We start from the raw sequence: 19,686 nt of genomic DNA, 5'->3' as shown, positions 1-19,686 counted from the left end.
GATGAAATCTGCCGAGATGCTTTTAAAGCTTCACGTCTGTTTGTTGTCTTGGACTTTTCATCATCAAACTTTAATGACCTTCAGGTGACCTTGTGGAGGTCCAGATCCTGCTGCGACCCTGGACAATCTGGAACATGCTGAGCAGCTCTGACGCAGTTTATTAATGAGCTTTGTTTGTTTTGTAGTTATGAGTGTGGACAGCTGGCTCCTCATTAATTTCCTCAGTTATCGAGTTGTGTGTTAATACTTTGCAGTATAATTTTCTGTCCAGCTGAAAGATGCCAAGATACTTCGCCTCCCAAGATTTCACAAATCTAGTTTTTTTTGTTTGTTTAGGTTCATCTGGTTCTTTGTCAGGTGAATCAATTTGCACATATGGTGAGTACTCCTGCGTAGAGGTGAGAATACACCTTATAGCAGCATATAGGCACCAAGTTCCAAACATCAGGGGCCAGTTGCACCAACAGGACCTACATCAGGGGACAGTTTCACAAAGATATTTCAGACTGGTCTTTAAAGTTGGACTAGTCTTAATTTTGCTCATAGATCAGTCTATTGCAAATTAGACCATTTCACAAAAATAAAGACCTAAAGATCTAACTGTATGCCTTACTCACTCAGGCTCAAGACCCATGTTACCATGGTAACAGTCAGTCCATCAATGATTGCATCTTGTACCATATTTTTAAATCTTTTTAAAACATTTTCGATGCTCGTCTCAGCGATGGGTTTAACACTGTTTACTGTTGCTGGATTTTTTTTTAGATCTTTTTTTTTTGTATTGTTGAACTCTATTGTAGAACACTAAATTTCTCATGTAAAATGTCCTTATAACTGTTGAATTCCTGCAAAAGACATATTTTTCTGCTGGGGTGAACTAGGTGAGTTGGGCGGTTGGATGCAGTCACCTGGTCAGCCATTTTTTTAATTTTGAAAAAGGCTCATTTACTCAGAATATATTGTGCCATAGACCTATCTACCTTCTCTTCTGTGCCATGAATGTTCAAAGAGATGAGTTATTCAACAGAATTGTGTGGAAAATCTTCAGTCAGACATAACACCAGACATAAGAATTAAATACCATTTAAAGAATGAACAAGAATACCCAAATAATTAAGAATTTGTCACAGTAAATATATTAAGACAACGTTTTCTTGTACTGGCTGTACAGCTCTTGTAATTTTCTTACCTCGATGCGAGATGAAATTAATCTTTGATTCTCCAAAACGATGCAGCAAATTAGAAATGATTTGCAACAAATACAAATACTGTTAACAATGAAACCTAGCAAGGCAGGTTTCAAGGCAACACCCATAGTGTCATGGGCATTCACATTGCTAAGACAGGTATAGTTGAGATTAGGCTTAAGTCTGGTTTGTGCAAACAAGGTGAAGAACTTTCTAAAGACTGGTCTTCACTGGGACCAGGCTTAGTCAAGATCAGTTGGTGCAACCCAGCTCTGATCATCTGGTTGATTTGACCCCAAACAGAAGTTTCTGAAATTCAGCTACAGACCAGAGCTGTTTTGTCTGCATGGCTCCACAAACAACCAGCTACTTTTTTGTGAAAACTTTTATTCTGAAAAGATGAATTTCAACATATAAAATCAGTTCTTGTTGGTTGTGTGATGTAGATGTGTTGCTGATTCTCTGAACAGTTTGTTCCTCAGACCGAAGCTTCTCCAAAGCTCAAACAAACTTTGCTGTCGGCACATGTAGAAAAATAAAGCCTCACAGAGGAAGGAAACAATGGCAACAGACACAACAGATCAACAGTCAAATCAACAGTCAGCAGCATCTCTTTCAGCTGTTGCGCATTTAAAAGTTGTCCATGCAGCAACAGCAGCAGCGTCCTCACTGGGCGCTCTTGGAGCAGCAGCGATGAAGGAACTTTTTGAAGAAGTTCCTGAACTCTGTGTTGAAGACCGTGTAGATGACAGGGTTGAGAGCGCTGTTGACATAGCCGAGCCATGTGACCACGCTCATCAGGGCCGGTGGGATGTGGCAGCCCTGACAGCGAGCTCGCATCGTGTGGAGGACAAAGAAGGGAGTCCAGCAGAACAGGAAGGCACCTGCAGGAGGAGGGGAAGAAGAAGAAAAGTTTGTCAAGCGTAAAACAGAAACACCAAGAACCTAATTTCATTTTTGCCAGCATTTTTAAACTCTTCATCTAAAATAAGTACTATACTTGTACCAATAATATACTTTTTTAAAAACTATTAGCGCTTCATTGAATAACCATCATGTGAATGGAAGCATTCCCTTAATAATCCTTCCACATTTTACACATTTATTTTTATCAGATGTAAAAGGCATGTAGGCAAGCCGTACTTTCAAACATTTTGGTGGCATCCTGGCAAGCTGAATTGCCGACTATATGAAATATGTGTTCAACTTCACCACACTACAGACTGTATTGGTAGTAGCTGCTGCAGTAGTTGTCCAATCACAGGCGACATGTGTTTAACATTTAAGCTACCAAACTACAAACCTATACAAATCTACCAACTGACTGTTCAGCTCTACTGTCAGGTTGCCTCTTCAACAGCCACACAAACTAAAGATTAAATTTACAATCCCAATTCCAAAAACGTTGTGCAAATAAAAACAGAATGCAATGATGTGCAAATAGTTTTTGACTTGTGTTCAACTGATAACAGCACAAAGACAAGATGTTTCATGTTCAAACTGATTAACTTCATTATTTTTTGTAAATATACACTCATTCTGAATTTGATGCAACATGCAACATGTTTACCACTGTGTTACATCACCTTTTCTTTTAACAACACTAAGCACCTTGGCCTTGCATGGTTTATTACCCTGTTAATCTGCCATGATGATGATGATGATGATGATGATGATGATGATGATGATGTGGATGCTGTTTTTTTTGACAAAAATGATTTAGAATCTATTTTAAATTAATAATAATTATTACAATAAGACAATTGCAAAGTTTCAAAGCAAATGTTTTAGTAAGGCCATAACTAAGAATTAATTTTGCATTAAATTTTTGCCACACCCTTGGCTGCAGCATAGGTCTGGACTGCAACTTTAATTGTCGGATGAGCTAATGAAGCAAAGTGTCACTTACTTACTCACCAAATTACATACATACTTCACAAACATGTTTCTCCGACACTTGCAGCAGACTGCGTAATCAATATTTCGCCAACATCCTCTAACGCCATCCAACTTAAATCCTGTTTCCAGGATAATTAAAATGTTCGCTTCATTAACTTTGTGTTAAAGTACCAACATTTTCTTGCAATTACCCAATCAAGCTGAACAGAGATGAGAGGGAGGCTTCACTCCTTAGCTTTTTCCATCATCAAATCCAGCAAAAAAAAAAATGAATGTGTATCATTCTCCTTTACTATGACAAGATCTTCCTGCCCAATGTGTTTTTTTTTTCTCGCTGCAGTTAATCAGGCAGTGACTCATATTTCTGCAAGAGCTGGGTGTTCTCTCTACTATGGACCAGGAAAGAGTTCCATTGTTTGTCAAATCAGCTTGTGGCACCCCTCAAAGACAATATAATTTTCTAGAATTTAATAAAAGAACAATAAATCATGAACTTATTGTGTAAATCTGGGTGAAAAGATGTTTTTCCATTTTAAAAGGTTTAGACAGCAAGACACACAGCAAAGGCAATACAATCTGTCTCTGCTTTTGAAAGGTGAAGCGTGGGAGATGAGACCAGACTTCCTTGAGTTTACTGCGTGACCAGAACATGTGGACATGAGTGGCTAGATTGATTTGCAGCAGAACTCATGTCGGGAAACAACAAACACGGGCCATCAGTGACTGGAGTCTTCGAGCCCCTCTGTAGATGGTAACATACAAATGGCTGCTGACACCATCTATAGCGTAACTCGAGGACTCCAGTCTCTTTCCCCTGATGCCCGTGCTTGTTAATCTGAGTTTTTAATAACTGCAAACTGAACCAATCCCTGAATTTTTAGCAGTGCGTCACCTTCCCAATCAGGAAAAATAAGACTAGACTTGTGTTATGGTTCTATAAAAGGAGTATACAAGTCTTGGCTCCTCTGACAACAGCATCATCTATCTCACCCCTGTATATAGGTCAACATTTAAGAGGGATAAGGTGAAGATAAGAGCAGTCACGGTCTGGAGTGAAAATGCTGTTACAGAGGTGCTTTGAGGTCTCTGCCACAAATACCGATGACACTGTATACAGTTATATGCCAGATACTTTTATGGATCATATAGCTGATTGATTCATTGAGAACATAATCAGCTGATTAACTGATGATTAAAATAATCGCCCTGCTGATGTAGGTGATCACCTGCTATCAGTTTCACACAGGTAGCAGGTAGACCAGGTTATACTTAGAACATTTTTCTTGTTACTACAATAAACACTGAGCCTGATATCAGAACTGTCCACTTGTTGTACCTCATTTCCAGCCAACTCAGAGGAGTGGGTGAATTCAAAAGTCTGGAGTCAGACCAAGAAATACCTCACCCATAATGGGTTCTTTGGCTTCTCCCCATAGGAGAACCCTTTTGTTCTTGTTTGAACCTTTCCATTTAGATCTCTTTAATAGACCATCTGTGAAAGGTTTCACCCAGAACCCCCTATACGAGATTCTACAGAGAACCCTTCCCTGTTTTCTGTCTGAACTCTTTTTTCTTAAAAGAGGTTATTTCAGTGAATAGGGTTCTTAATGGAGGCTTTAGTCTTACAAACCTTTTCTTCAAAAAAGAGCTCTTCAGAAGCAAATGGTTCTGGGTAGAACCTCAGCCCTTCAGGAAGAACCCATCTAGAACCAGTATTTGTTAGAGAGAATATAGACCATCATTACAGACCCAGAATCTATTTTAGACAGAATATTATATTAGCCAGACAGTCTCCACTTGGTTATGTTATTTGGAAAGTTGAGTCCTTCTCTCCGGCTGCCACTGAATCTATCAGGTGAACAAATGAATTCATGAGAAGTACCTGCACACCAACCAAGCTTACATAATAATTGGATTTCAGATTAAGGAGCTGCAGGATTAGCTGCTGTGTGCTAAAGGGAAGCACTTCTCCGCATTAGGACCAACACTGGTTGCTATTAATAGGCCGACCTTTTCTAAATGATTTGTTAGTGCCTCTGAACAGACATCAGAGGTGGAGATGAAGCGTTCAGGTACCTGCAGCCTCTGGCCAGACATCAGAGGTGGAGGTGTGGCGTTCAGTTATCTGGGTGAGGTGTTTATGTGCTGGCAGTGTCTGAACAGACATAAAAGGTGGAGGTGAGGCATTCAGGTACCTGCAATGTCCATTATATTACTATTCATGTAAGATTATGAGTTCATGGAGAAATAACTTTTTAATTAACAAAGGCGCTGCTAGAGATTCAACCCTCTGTCTGCGCACCTTGGAAGCAGGACAAATTGTCCCAGAAATCCCCGACTCTACAGTGGCCCGAGGCCCAGAACCAACTGTGACATCACCTATTGTTTTGTGGACCGCTGTTTCAAAGCCTCGAGGTGGTATTATGGGGGTTGTCATCTTGATTTTTGCAACCAGGGCATGTGCAGTATGAACAAGAGTGCGGATCTGGTGAGTGATGTACTGCCACTTGACGGTGCTTGTTTTTGGCTCATTCATTCAGCAAGAAATAATAATTGCTTTCAGAGGTCCCCCAGCAACATCTTGTAATAATCTTTAAAATTTTGTTTTATTTAAACATAGATGAGCCTAACTCACAGCATATCTAAATACAGGAAACAAGAAAGGAGAAAGGTGACTGAGGCACAGAGCTAGCTCAACTGTCATTGGAGCACAGACTGAAAAAGAGCGGGACTTAGACTTAGGTCAATTGAAGAAGACTTGAAACTAGCGATTGGGACCATAAACTCATTAAGAAACTGTTAACAGAGTTAATAAATCAAGAGAGAAGTAGGGTCACTAACTCACCCACAACAACAGGAAGCACCTTCATGGCCTTCCTTTCCCGGCTGTTGATCTTGGCCGTCTTCCTCTTGCGAGGGTCGGGGTTGAACTTGATCTCTGCGAAGCTGACTGTTGGCACAGGGCCGTCTTTACACTCTGTTGAGGGAAAGGGCCGGTCTGGGGACGGGAAGGTGGACGGCTCGTCCAGAGTGTCTGTTTGGTCCCTCTCTATGATGGGGGGCAGCGGTGGCGGCAGCGAGGCCAACGGGGGCAGCGATGCGGCGGCCTCCTGCAGCTTGCGGCAGGCCTGGATGCTGTTCCTCAACTTGGCTTTGCGCGCCTCCTCCCAGCGCCGCAGGCCGCGGAACATGCCACAGTACAACAGCAGCATGATGGGACAGGGGATGAAGAAGGAGCACACGGACGAGTACAGGACATAGTCATCGTTCTCCAGTTTACACTCACTGGGGTCTCGGCCCGGCACATTGTTGATGCCGAACATGACAGGCGAGGCCACGGCCAGGGCCAGGATCCATGTGGCCGACAGCAGCACGGTCTGCCGCAGATCCACATGCTTCCTGTTGTAGTTGAGAGGGATTAACACAGCGATGAACCTACAATGAAAGAGAGAAATTTCACGATTGGTTAGTTTATTGTTAATGTGTGACTTAAGATTCACCAAAGCCACTCAAATTCAGGGCAAAGAAAACCCTGTTAAGCACTCACTACTACTGCTCGTTAAGCTTTGAGCCCACAGTAATAACTGAACGTGGACGTTGGTGGCAGCTCAGTGAAAGAACAACGTTCAGAGCACCATGGATAGTCGCATCAGATTTCATGTCAATCTAAACAGTGTTTGTTGAGATATCTGTCTCTGTCTGATAAAATACATCAACACTGAATCTTGTTGAAATAATGTTAGCGATATGACATTATACTCTCGACAAGAACTGCTGATAACCGTTTCATTTCATGCGTTTGTCATTAGTTTCTGTTTGTTAATAAAAAAAATATATATATAAGTTAAACTTTACCAAAGTTTTGACAGACAGCAATCATCAGTCCTGTCATACTGACAGTCAACACTAGAGAAAGTCAGCCTTCATATCAGACATGTTTGATTGATGAGCAGCACCTGTTTTTCCATTCTTCTCTGTCAAATCTTTTTATCCTGTGCTTTACATAACAACAACAATAATACACTTTATTTATATGGCACATTTTAGGCAAAAAATAAAAAAAAAGTCACCTCAAAGTGCTTGACAAAAACGTTTTGTTTTAGCACTTTGAGCAGACAGTTTAAGCAATAATTAATACATTTCCATTTCCACCAATTTAAAGCTAGGAGGGAAATAAAATTAAAGAAATAATAAAATAAAACACATAAGTTTGAGAAGAAGGATGTTTTGCTGTCTAAATGAATCTTTCTAACCTGGATCTTGACAGTTTATGGCAGAATTAGAGCATTCTTGTGTCTTCAATCAGATTCACAGACCTTTTCAGACTTCTACTCCACTAGATTTCAGAGAGAAGTATTTTGTATTTTTATATTTTGCTGTGGTCTGCTACATTAATCAACTACTACAGTTACTTTGATTTTACATACAAAACCTATGATCAAGTCAACTTTATTGTCGATTCTCCCATATACACAGGGCATATAGAGCAGTCATTCCCAAAGACTGGATCTGGATTTTTTTTTTAATAAAATACTTATGGAATTAGTATAAATTTGTATAATTTGTTTTCCTGATAAGGGAAAATTAAAACAATGAGACCTATTAACCCATCTAAATGCATTTATTTCTCATGTAATGTAATGTAAAATAACTTTTACTTGAGTAAAAAACTTTTTACAGAAGTATCTGTACTTCTACTTGAGTAAAAAATGTGTGTACTTTTGCCACCTCTTATTATCTTGTGTGCATATATAGAATCTAGTATATTTTCACCACTTTACTTTGTCACTGGGTAAGGGAAACCACAGTTATGAAAGCCAGTTTAAAGTATAGTTGTGTTATAATGTGTCAATTTTGTACAAAGTACACCTTGTTTATTGTATTAAAGTACTGTTAGGGGTATGGTGTCTATGAAGAATATGACAACCCTCTAATAAAGAACATATTTCTATTTTTTGTCTAAATTAATATAAAGTACAGCTTGTTACATCTTATTAGTGTGCTGTAAATGAAGTGAGACAGAAATATTAATAAAAGACACTTCTTTCAGAGGCTCTTCTAGCTCAAGGGCCACCTCAGCCCTCGGGCCCCTGGTCCTGTTCAGTAATCTATCCATGAATGACAGCAGGTAGCCACACAGTTTGCTATTAAAACCATCAACACTGCAGAGGGACCAGAAGATTTCCCCCTTCGGCCTGTGGACAGCAGCGGCGGGTGGACTCTCTGCAGACCTTCAGGATCTGTTTCCTGCTCAGTCTGTTGAATTATTCAGCCTCTGTCATCCAGTTAAACCTCTAACTGCAGCCGGCTGCTTCAAAAAGCTTCAGATCATCACCATCAGTCCACGTTAGCCTCACTGCCTCCATCAGTCTCTGATGTAATCATATTTTCTGGAGTTGGGACATCAGATTTGAGGAGCAGCTCAGGTTTTCAGCTCAGATTTTCATCCTTCAACATCAGGCGAGAGTTCAGATAATCTCATTGAGTCAAACTAACGAGCGCAGAGCGAAGCTGGCGGTTCATCACCGCAGACGCATCCTTCATTTAGGGCTTGAAATTGTTCTGTCCGCTCAGATTTCTCATCTTTTGGAGCTTTTACAGGAAACGGATAAAAGGTCATCATAATATTTCCACATCAGAGGGAACTGTGGCGTGACTGTCTGACCCTGATGACCTTCAGATGGAGAGCTGAAACTCTCGCAAAGTGTCCCGTGTGGTCCTGGCAGACCTCCCAGGGTTCAGGTTTGATTAATCAGCTGCTTGTTGCTGGATGACCCAGACCTGAGGCCGATTAAAGCTCTGGTTATGACACGGACTCTGTGAGTTACGGCTGAACTTTGACCTCCTCCTTTTAATCAACTGCACATGGTCCTGTAGGAGGTTCAGGTTTTGTTCAGCTGCAGAGCTGCATCTGAACCACCTGCTGTCCCTCACTACAGCTGGAGAAAATTCACCATGATGAAAAAGAACAGCTCTGGTGAAAAATTCAGATCTGACGATTGTTTTTAGGTGTTCTAGATAAAGTTATGGATGAAACCCAAGTCCACTTCTTCATTTTAACCGCGCTAGCTGCTTGGCTCTTAGTCATCCTACCACAGACAATGAATATATGGAAGAATGAATGAAAATTGAAACTATGTTTGAAAGGTTTTGCAAAAGGAAATCATTCAACTCAGAAAAACAAATCATACTGGGAGAGGATTTTGAACAGATGACTATTTGGAGGGAGCATTAAAGTGTGTCAACTCTTCCTCAGAACATGCTAGCAGGTGCATTCAATTTCAAGTGTTACACAGAATTTATCACAGTAACTTCAGTCTAGCTGAGATCTACCCGAGGTGTGAGTGTTACTTTCACTCTCAGATCTGAACCATATGTTTCAGTCATGCTCTGCTCTCCAAAATGATTTGATCTTTCATTTCCAAGACCCTATCAGATGTTTTTGGAGTTGTAATTGAGTCAAATCCACAAATTGCCATCTTTGGAGTATTGAATAATTTTTCTAAGTCTTGAGTATTAAACAAAAGGGTGTTATTGCAGTCACAATTTTTTTGATTTAGGATTAGGTTTCTGTTATCCTGGAAATCTCCCTCATCACCTTCACATTCTGGGTGGTTAAAAAATATAATATCATATTTAATCTTAGAAAAAATAAATAAATATACACTGAGACAATCAAATGAACATTTTTACTCAAATTGGCAGCCTTTCCTGTCTCTTGCCTTGGTGCTGAAAGATGTGCTCAACTCATTTCAACTACATGTCTATAGTTTTTGTTGGCTTGTCCTTTTTTTTTTTTTTTTTTTTTTTTTTACATATATTGTATGAACGTTCATTGTTTAATGTTCTGGCCTAGGAAACATATGTTTGTACCTGTAAAACCGCTTTCTGCAAATGAGACCTACTACTGGAAATAGAAGAGACTGTGACACGGTAACATTATTTTAGTTTCCTAAACGGAGTGTGCTACGAGTGGCATGCAAGCATTCAATCTGTGCTGTTGTTGTTCCATTGTACATGGGACAACAGGAACAGCGTGTACAATGAGTGCAGGTAAAGCAGGATAGGTCAGCTCACTGGTGTGGCATTTTTTTGGGATATTTTTTTTGAAGTCAGATGACTATGAAAGAGTAAGGGGCTTGGATATTTGGAGGAAGCCTAGAGTAGAACTGCTGCTCCTTCAGCCAGCTGAGGGGGAGGAGCTTGAAAGCATTGCTGGAGAGTGGGGTGTCATGCTTGGTCTACTGCCACTGCAACCTGGCCATGGATATAAATGGATGGACAAATATCTGAACACCATTTCTGTAAACTGCAGGAATAGCACACAATATGTCATCAGTCATAAGCTGCATGATTCATAATTTTTGCTATCTACCAATATAAAACTTGACTATCATGATAAACCTTTCAGTTAAATCACTCAGGCCTAGTACAGATATTACCCAATTTCAACAGAAATGTATTAAAATGAACAGATCAGTATGGAAGTGAAGTGCATTCACTTGAGAATTAATGAGATACCTCAAGCAGGCTCTCCATGCCCAGAGCCAGCTCTCAGCTCCACAAGAGATTATCCCAAAACCTGAAACCAGCCTGTCTGCAGCACGCTACAATGAGCTCGGGCAGGTAATCAGTCTCATAAGTATGGTGATCAGACATCCAGGTTTGACTTGGACCATCCCGGTTTGTCCAGAACAAATTTCAAGTTGTATGTCCCAAATCCCAACAGAGGGTTGTAAATACTAAAATGTATGCAACATTCACTACCAAATTGTCCTGGTTTTTACCAGAACTTAACAGCCTATGAGGGTGCAAACGCACTCAGTGCACACCTTCTAATTTGATTCATATATGTGCCGCAGGGCAATGTGCAAAAGGCTGAGTGAAGGTGAATGTAGATCAGTGGGTGTGGTGACTGTTAAATACTCTCTCAGCCAGGCACATCACTGATCTCATCACTCAGGCATTGCTACATATTGCTACTGTTGTATGTACCTGTACAGGTGAGCACTGACCTGTCGACGCTTATGGCACAGAGGTTGAAGATGGAGGCGGTGCACAGCATCACGTCCATGGTCATCAGACCATCACAGACGGTGGTGCTGAGGGTCCAAACGCCGTCCTGGAACTGAAACACAGAAACATGATTGGTATTTTCACTCATACCAGTGGTGGACTCAGGTTCAGGGGTGGAAAAAGATGAAAATGGCATCAGTACGCAGAAAGTGGTGATGCATTTCTGGTGAAACATTTCAAACCCTTTTCTAACATGTATCACATTGTGTCCACTGGAGGGAGGGCACTTTATAAACCACAGGGGCATCAGAAGAGGTACTTTTGCCTTCAATAATCTGGATACATACAGATATGTAAACGATAAATAAATACATGTATAAAAAATTAAGAAAAGTGTAAAGTAGCTAATAAAATGCACAAGAATAGCATAAATAAATTAAATAGAATACAAATACATTTAAACATATGTAATGCTTCACAATAGTTTTCACAATACCAGAATTTTAAACTTCCATACAACACATGCATTAAAAAAATGACATTCGTGACTTCTTTTGATACCATGGCGAAAAGAATAAAACGCCCATAGGTGTACAAAATAGAGTAATTCTTTAGTTTACTTGCACACAGTGGTGGTGCAGAGAAGGCCAGTGAACAGGTTTGCTGTGCTCCAAATCAAATTAATAAAAATTTAACTTAAGTGAGGTCTTGAATGAGCACTTAGATAATTTTTTGCAGCAGCTGCATGTTTAATACTATCAAATATTAGTACTGTATTGTTTTTAAAACATGTGGTATTGAAAATGTTTGATAGTTTTGACAACCTTTATGCATTATATTTAAATCATCTGCAGCGCATTTCAATAGTTTCAATATCCTGCATTTAATGTACTACTCTCCTACTGCTGTATTCGATATCCAAGGAATTTAATATGAAATGCCATTATGATCAATCACAAATCCTATAATAAATCCATGGTTTTTCCTGTGCAGCCCTCAATCATATGCTGGCTCCCTAAATGGATACTCAGCCATTCCCACTTTAAGAAGCCCTGCATTAATGCAAATAAAAAAAACTGAATAAATGTGCATGTTGTTATGGAAATTTTCCATAATAGAGACAAATTTCACAAAGAGTGATTGTCTTTCCAATAGTTTATTGAAATAGTCAGACAATCATTTTATGGACCTTTGAGAGATACTGTATGAAGTATGCTCAGCTTCCTACACCAGTACTCCTCTTTGTTTCTCCAAACTGGGAACATGCTGACTACCCTACTCTACTGTCGGTAATACACTGACTATGGATAAGTAACTCATGCAACCCCTCAGATAATCCAAACAATCCTTTTAATGGAGTCTCTTCCTCAGCCTCTATCTGCTGGTAACATTTAACATCTTCTGGACACCAGTAATTCAACCTTTTCACACGAGAAAACAAAAAAGACAAAGTATCACAGTGAGCACAGTTTAACCTAGGACAGTGTACACAATAATTTAAACAAAGATATCACGTTAGCATAAACAAATGTTAACACTTTATAATACGATACACACAAATGTGTTGATTACTTGATTGTGATTTGAGGATTATCTCAATGACGAGGAGTGGCTGGAGAACAGATTGGAAAATAATATATTAATTAATCATTAGATAATGATTACATCATAATAGGGATGTTAGTAATTAACCCTCAATCGATGAATTGTCATCAAGAATTTAACCAACTTAAAATCTATTGACTGATAATGTATGTTTTACGCACAGTTTCTCCAGTGTTCACAGGTTTTCTTATGTCTTGGTTTGGTCAGCCTCGTTCATCTAAAAAGGGCAGTAACTGTGGCCCATCTGAAGATCAACAGATGGTTTTATGCCCCGACAGCTGCCATTTACGTTTTCAAATTCTTCTTTAAAAAGAGTCTAGATGGTACCAGTTGTGATGTAACAACTGGATAGCTGAAGTGTGACACAGGCCGAGGTGGAAACAAAAAAAAAACCTGGAAGAATAACAGATTACGCAGTTCAATTTGATTCTTGAAACTGCAAGCGCGATTCAATTTTTGATTTAACACAAAAATTTTGACACCCCTACTAATTATCAATGATTAATTAATTGTTAATGTGTTCAACTATCAGTTAGGGAAAATCCACAAAATTTGCAACTCTAGTTCATAAATATCTGTGATTCAACATACCGACCACTTTCTTTATGAGTTTTTCTTGATTTACTATCAACCAATCGCTGAGAATGAAGTAATGAGGTATCTGTATCATGTATCATTTACTTGATAGGACAAAAAAAAAGAGCAATTAATTAATTCATGAGTTAGAAGCTGGTTCAGAGTTAATGAGGAGCAACACATGAAGAAAGTGGTCAGTATGTCAATTATGAACTAATCATTACCTAATGATTCATTATTCCCCACTTTTTTCTCAGTAACTCATCAGGATGACTTATACAAAGTTATTCAGGAATTACTCATTAACGACTGAAGAATAATTAGGTTGTTCCTGATTAATTTGTCACATGTTTCTTACTAACTATCATATTTCTGAGTCCTAAATTGTAAAGTCTTACCAAACAAATTATAAAAGTTAATAAATAAAAACATTTAATACTCTCAACGCAACATCCTCTAGCAAAAAAACTTCTAATATGATTTTCTTTCCTGAATTTATAATTAAAATAACCTTAATTTGCCCCTGGAAACCCTCTAAACAACTTAATATAAATTAAGCCAGGATTTAGGGCTGCACAACATGGTAATAAAAAAAAAAGTCATATTGCAATTATTCTGACTGCAATTGTGATTGCAATATGCAATACAATTAGTGGGAATGAACTTTTTGCATCACAATTTTCATTTTCACTGAAAGAACCCATTAAAATCATGATGATGTGACATTTGTCATTTCTGCACCAAATAAACATGTTTTCTTACATTTGGAGATCAAGATTTTCAGGTCAGAGCATCTCTGCAGCACCACAGACATCTTTCCTTTATCAAAACATTGCAGGGCTCTGCAGTTTGGATACGGCACTTGGCCATGTTGTGCATTTGATAGCAGGAATTCTTTAATATGTTCATCAGTTCACTTGTGATGATAAATTTTGACATTGTCTTAAAGTGGACCCTGGGGCTGAAATATGAATCAGCTGATCAGCTCTGATTTCAATTGTTTATTTTCTGTTGTTGTTGAGATGCTGAAAACAAAAACAGATCAGGCGACAAAACACAGAGAGAGAAACTGTCAGGAGGAGGAACAGCAGGACATATATAATTAATAAACAGATACCAAAGAAGGTGAAAGAACAACAGCGCTGACACTACTGACAAACACTCTGATTGTTTTGTTTCTCAAAGCCATTGTTATCGTGGGGCCCCTGGTTGACCTGTGACCCCTGGAGCAGAGCCAGTGTCAGGAGGAATGTACACATTGTGTTCCTCTCTGAGCTCTGATAGACAAAGACCGATTATATAGGGACCAGAGTTCAGGTTAATTTAAATGTGGTTTTATGGATAAAAAAAAGAATTTTCTGCCCCTTTTTATCACTTTGTCACCGCTGAGAAAATAATTTTTGAACCACTAAGAAAAGATTTAAAAAGTGCAATTGATTAATGAGACAGGTAAGCAACAGGTAAAAGAGACTTTTTTGTTAATTTAAAGAACCATGCTGCTGTTGTTTGTCTGCTCAGTGATGTCACACGAGGGGGTGGAGCTTCATCTGAGGGTCAGATGGAGTTCAGACCTGACTGTTAAAGGGACAGTTCACTGAATTGAAAACCCTGCTCTAACTAACATGCTGCTTCCCTCGAGGACCACAGACAAGAGTTTAAAGGGATAGTTTGTCAGGTTGTATGAGGTATTTAGAAGCAGGGGGAGTAAACCAATGTACTGCCGTGGACAGGATCAGTACCAAAACGTATTTTAACGACATAAAGAAATCTATATCAGTTAAAGTGTACACTATAATTAGAATATTTTCACTATTTTACCTTGCCATCAGACAGCCTTTTCCAACAGCTCTCTCCAGAGCCACCAGCCTCCAGTGGTAAAAACAGTAATTTCACCTTACAGAATAGAGGAGTTGATGATCTACTGCTGTCTTGATCAGTTAGTTTGTTTGTGTTATTGTAGGTGTTACTGTCACATAATCTCCCAAAAACAGATTGATGCAGCAGCAGACCAGCAACTCCAGAGATCTGCGATTGCCAAAGGAGTTTGGTTGTCTTGGAGAGAGCAATATTTGACTTGTACAACAGCCATTTGTCATTGGAAAAAGCTTTCTGACTGTCAAGGTAGAGCAATGAAAATCTTCTGAATATAGCTTACACTTGAACTTATTTTTTCAGGTGGCTAAAATATGTTTGCTGCTGAACTTGAAAGTCTTCTTTGGGATATTTGTGGAGAGCTCTAGAGCACCAGCTTTCTGAGATAAATAATAATAGTAAAAAATATGCCAATGTTGTGTCTTTATTGGATCATTACATTTTACAGTAATTTCCAAACATTTATCTTCAGTGATTAAGACAGTGATTAAGACCCAGACAGCCGCACTGTTCTGGCGTTCTGACAAAGAGAGTAAAAGATTCACCAAATGAGACCGGCAGACCAATCCACTGACCGACAAACGTCAAACAGACCAAACAAGCCACTTACACTGGCTCCTACATAATTCACAAAGCTCAGATGATGATGTTGATATGATTCATGAAGTGTATGTATGAGAAGCAGAAAAACGTTGCCTGTGTCCCACTAATTTTGTGATTTTTCTTCTTGTTTTTTGATTGAAACATTGTTTCAGCTAAAAAGTTGTGGTACAGTCTTACAATGGAGTGTGCGCCCAGTTAAGACATTGTCTATTCTGTAACCTGCATAACTTTACTATTTGTTGACACACTTACACATTTCTGTTTGTCTGTCTGTCTGTTTCTGTGGCAGGGGGCATGGAGAGTAGGGGTTCACTATAATGCACTTATGTTTTTATTTATTTTTTTTTAATCCTTGTGTCGTCTCTTAGCCACTTTGTTCTTTGTTGCATATAGAAAAGCTAAGATATTCTCTATGTCTAGCTCTCTGTCAGACAACATACTGTATCAACAGGCCTGGTCCTTACAAGCAAAATGAACTGTCACACTTGGCTGTGACCTCTCTATGTGTGTTGTTTTAGTGATCCAAGCAACACATGAGCATCACCATTTGGTTGTGTCACATTCTTACGGAAAATGAGGCTGTAAAGAGTCTCAAGTTATTTTTAGTTGTTCTTGCTGCAAAACAAAATTCACTCTTATGGGACCATGAAGATCTGAAATGAACTGTGAGAACAAAAAGATTTCAGCAACAAATATCTGGTGAGAAACCTGTTGTTCCCGTCTGTTTTAGCAACACTGTGAAACTGAATCCCTTAATGTTTTACCTTCAAATTGCAATAATATACCCATACAGTATAATGATAATGTAGTTAAGGTGTTTCGAATGTGATTTTAAGAGGATAAATTAATTGGTTGTGATATATTACAGGATTTTAATGGTTTATCTCCACAATTTAAGGTGTAAAAACCTATTACCAACACCATACAAAATGCCATGACCGAAAAAGCAAGCAGATAGATAGTTAGAGAACACTCTTTGTAATAATGTATGCAATTCATTAATTGAGCCACTAATTAATGGGTTGGTGCTGGTGTTGCTTTAGATTTGACAAACAGAGGAGGAAGACAATCAGAACAGAGATTAAATGATGTTCCTGTCAGCAGCATCTTGTACATATGTAAATTAAGGGGGAACTTATGTCAAATTCTGCTCAGTTTGATAATAAGGGGCTCTGGAAATTAAGGTGTTTGATGGAGTTTTGCCTCATGACAATCACGAAGTAAAGCCCCCTCTTAAGACCTTTAAAAATAAAGATATTTTTAAGGGAGTAACTTAAGGTTTATTTGGATATTTTTTTAGGTTTCTTTTGTGACATTTTAAGAAGAGAAGAAACAGATTTCAGAGTAAAATGTTGTAATCCATGATACCTGCAGTGCAGAGACCCCACAGACCTGCAGTTTAAATGTCAGGCAGCTCTGTGTGGTCCCTAAACCAGTCTTGGGTCCCAGGAGCTCCAGGTTGCAGGTTGATGATGTAATTAAGGTGATTTTAATGGGATTGTAAGAGCATAGTTAATTTAGAAATTAATGGATTTTGACATATAAAGCATTTTAAAAGTATTCAGGATGTAATAAACCTCTCATCATGTTTAGCCCTTAAAAACCCTTTAAACCAAGCAGACAGTGAATTAAAACACCCTTGATATATTATTTAGTGGTTTATCTGCATGGGTTAAGGTGTGCTCTTACCAACACCTGACAACATGATATGGCAGACATTGCTTAGTTTATACCTTAAAATAACTTTTACATGTAAATTTTGTGATGACTTTCATGCTCTTTGGTTCATTTTAAGAGATTTTTAGCCCATAAAACCCTTTAAACCAAACATATAAGCAACTAAAACAACTTCATTTGTTATAATTCATCCATTGGATTGGTGATGGTGTTATTGTAGATTTGGTGAGTAGAAGGTCAACTTGATTAGTCTAATGTTTCTGTTAGCAGTAACTCAAATTAAGGGGAAAGTACTGTTACAGTAAATTTGGTCCAGTTTGATACTTGAGGGTTCTAGAACTTAAGGTGTTTTTATAAAGTTTTGCCTCTTTACAATCACAGAGTCAAGGCCCGCTCCAGGGCCTTTCAAATAAAGGTATTTCTAAGAGGCTTGATTATTCCTTTTCCAAATCAATGGACAAATTTAGAGATCTCTGGCTCAGCTTTGCTTAGATAAAGTTCTTTGGTGTGTTTTCAGGGGTTTCTTAAGGTTTACTTGGACATTTTAAAGGTTATTTTGATATCAATCAACAGAAATGAGATGACATTTGGAATCCATGACACCTGCTGTGCAGAGATCCCACACACATGCATCTGGACTGGGATGAAATTTAAAGCTCAGGCAGCTCAGTGGGGCTCCTGAACCAGTCTTGGGCCCATGGGGCCCCTGAATGCAGCTGAGAGGTGAACATTTAAAGCAAAAAGTATTAAAAGTAACGAGTAATATCTGCACAGACAGAGTGTTTAGGTTGATCTCACCTCGGAATAGACGAAGAGCGGCAGCACCAGCACCGCCAGCATCAGATCGGCCACCGCCAGACTGACGATGAAGTAGTTGGTGGTGGTCTTCAGCGCCTTCTCCGTGAACACGCTCAGACACACCAGCAGGTTCCCGCAGATGATCACCACGATCAGCAGCACCCCGAACACCAGGGCGGGCAGGTTGTGGCCCCTCTCGGCCGCCTCCGAGGTCGCCACCACCGCGCTCAGGTTGGCTGCCATCTCCGCCGCGGCTCCTCCGCTCCGTCCCGGTCCGAGCCGCAGCAGCGCGGCCAGCGGGCTCTCATGAAGGCCGAGCTGGACTCTGGTCCCCGCACTGTGGTGCCATCATCACGGAGACTCAGACTCTGCCGTGGAACTCCAGTGCGCTCCGGTGCGCACTTTACGCAACAAACTCCGCGTAAAACAGAATGGAAACAGGTGGAGGTTTGGATCTATTTACAATATAAGACTCACTTTTACATCGTTAACTCATAATTATTAAATAGATTCTGATAAAGTTCCGTTTGTCTTCCTCAGAGGAAACATTTTTTGTCGTCAATAAGAAAAAAAAAGAGGAGAAATGGAACAAAAGCGCATTAAAATCCTCTAATCGGCAGAAAGTTGAGGAGTGAATCCATGTGTCCTCAGTTAAACGCTCAGGCTGTAGATGAAGAGCAGCCGGTGGTGAGTGTGTGTGTGTCGGACGGCGGCTGTTTTCAGCTCCGGTGTGTGTGTGTTCACCTGCAGCCTGCTAAAGGCCACCGGGGCCAAATTAGCCGATTAAAGCCGCTTATCAGCTGCGCTTTACGGTGTCCTTCAGTCCTTGAGCTCCAGCAGGAGACACAGTTTGTCCATCTGTCTGTCCGTCCGTCTGTCTTGTCTGTTCATCTCTCCTGTGTGGAGAGAGAAAGGAGCAGCCGCTGCAAAAAATATCCACAACTTTATTTAACAGTTAATTAAGATTAAAGAAGACATGTCACCGAGAAGCGCAATAAGCAGTAAAATAGATATTTATTAACAAGATGTACAGAACAGTGTGAGAGCTGTATATGTTCAATACAGTATGAATTCACTGCATGATTCATGTCTCTTAAAGGAGCAGTGTGTGAGATTTGAGTTACTGAATACCAAATTATATGGCAATTTTTGTAATTTGTACCTTAAAGGATTAATGGATTACAATAATGTATTCTAATTTGGATTACTTCAAGATCAAACATCGAAAATATTGCACCTTATGCTGAAAAAAAAAGTAAGCAGCCACAAAAATGTGACTTTCATTCTTTTTTCTTTTTAAACATCTTAAAATATGTTCAGTGCAAATGAAATGTTTTTTGTTTTTTTTCATCGGGTTGTTTTTGTGAAGCAGTTGTCTAAAAAACCCCAAATATCAGGCGCACTTTTTAATAGAGCAGTGGTTATCATGAAAAAAAAAAAAATCAGGATTTTA

The 19,686-nt window shown here is 39.3% G+C and overlaps 1 protein-coding gene across 1 annotated transcript; it reads right to left on the bottom strand.

The window, feature by feature from the left end:
- Positions 1-1,509: 1,509 nt before the first annotated feature.
- Positions 1,510-19,103, bottom strand: LOC146316476 (D(4) dopamine receptor-like). The gene is made up of 4 exons (XM_084733892.1): positions 18,234-19,103; positions 11,102-11,214; positions 5,932-6,521; positions 1,510-2,071 (listed from the first exon to the last, which is right to left on the bottom strand). The coding sequence occupies exons 1-4, from the start codon at positions 18,474-18,476 to the stop codon at positions 1,854-1,856; spliced, it is 1,164 nt and encodes a 387-aa protein (XP_084590018.1). The 5' UTR covers positions 18,477-19,103; the 3' UTR covers positions 1,510-1,853.
- Between the last annotated feature and the right edge of the window lie 583 nt (positions 19,104-19,686).

Source organism: Lutjanus erythropterus, chromosome 13 (assembly GCF_056507025.1).
Source record: "Lutjanus erythropterus isolate fLutEry1 chromosome 13, fLutEry1.hap2, whole genome shotgun sequence".
Classification (NCBI taxonomy): Eukaryota; Metazoa; Chordata; class Actinopteri; order Lutjaniformes; family Lutjanidae; genus Lutjanus; species Lutjanus erythropterus.
This window is presented reverse-complemented; position numbering and strand designations above follow the sequence as displayed.

What these genes read in the sequence shown, in the direction of transcription:
- LOC146316476 (XM_084733892.1), bottom strand. Translation starts at nt 18,476, where the DNA reads ATGGCAGCCAACCTGAGCGCGGTGGTGGCGACCTCGGAGGCGGCCGAG. An exon ending in CGCTCTTCGTCTATTCCGAG is followed by an intron (nt 11,215 to 18,233) that starts GTGAGATCAACC and finishes TCTGTGTTTCAG; the next exon opens with TTCCAGGACGGCGTTTGGAC. An exon ending in TGTGCCATAAGCGTCGACAG is followed by an intron (nt 6,522 to 11,101) that starts GTCAGTGCTCAC and finishes CTTTCATTGTAG; the next exon opens with GTTCATCGCTGTGTTAATCC.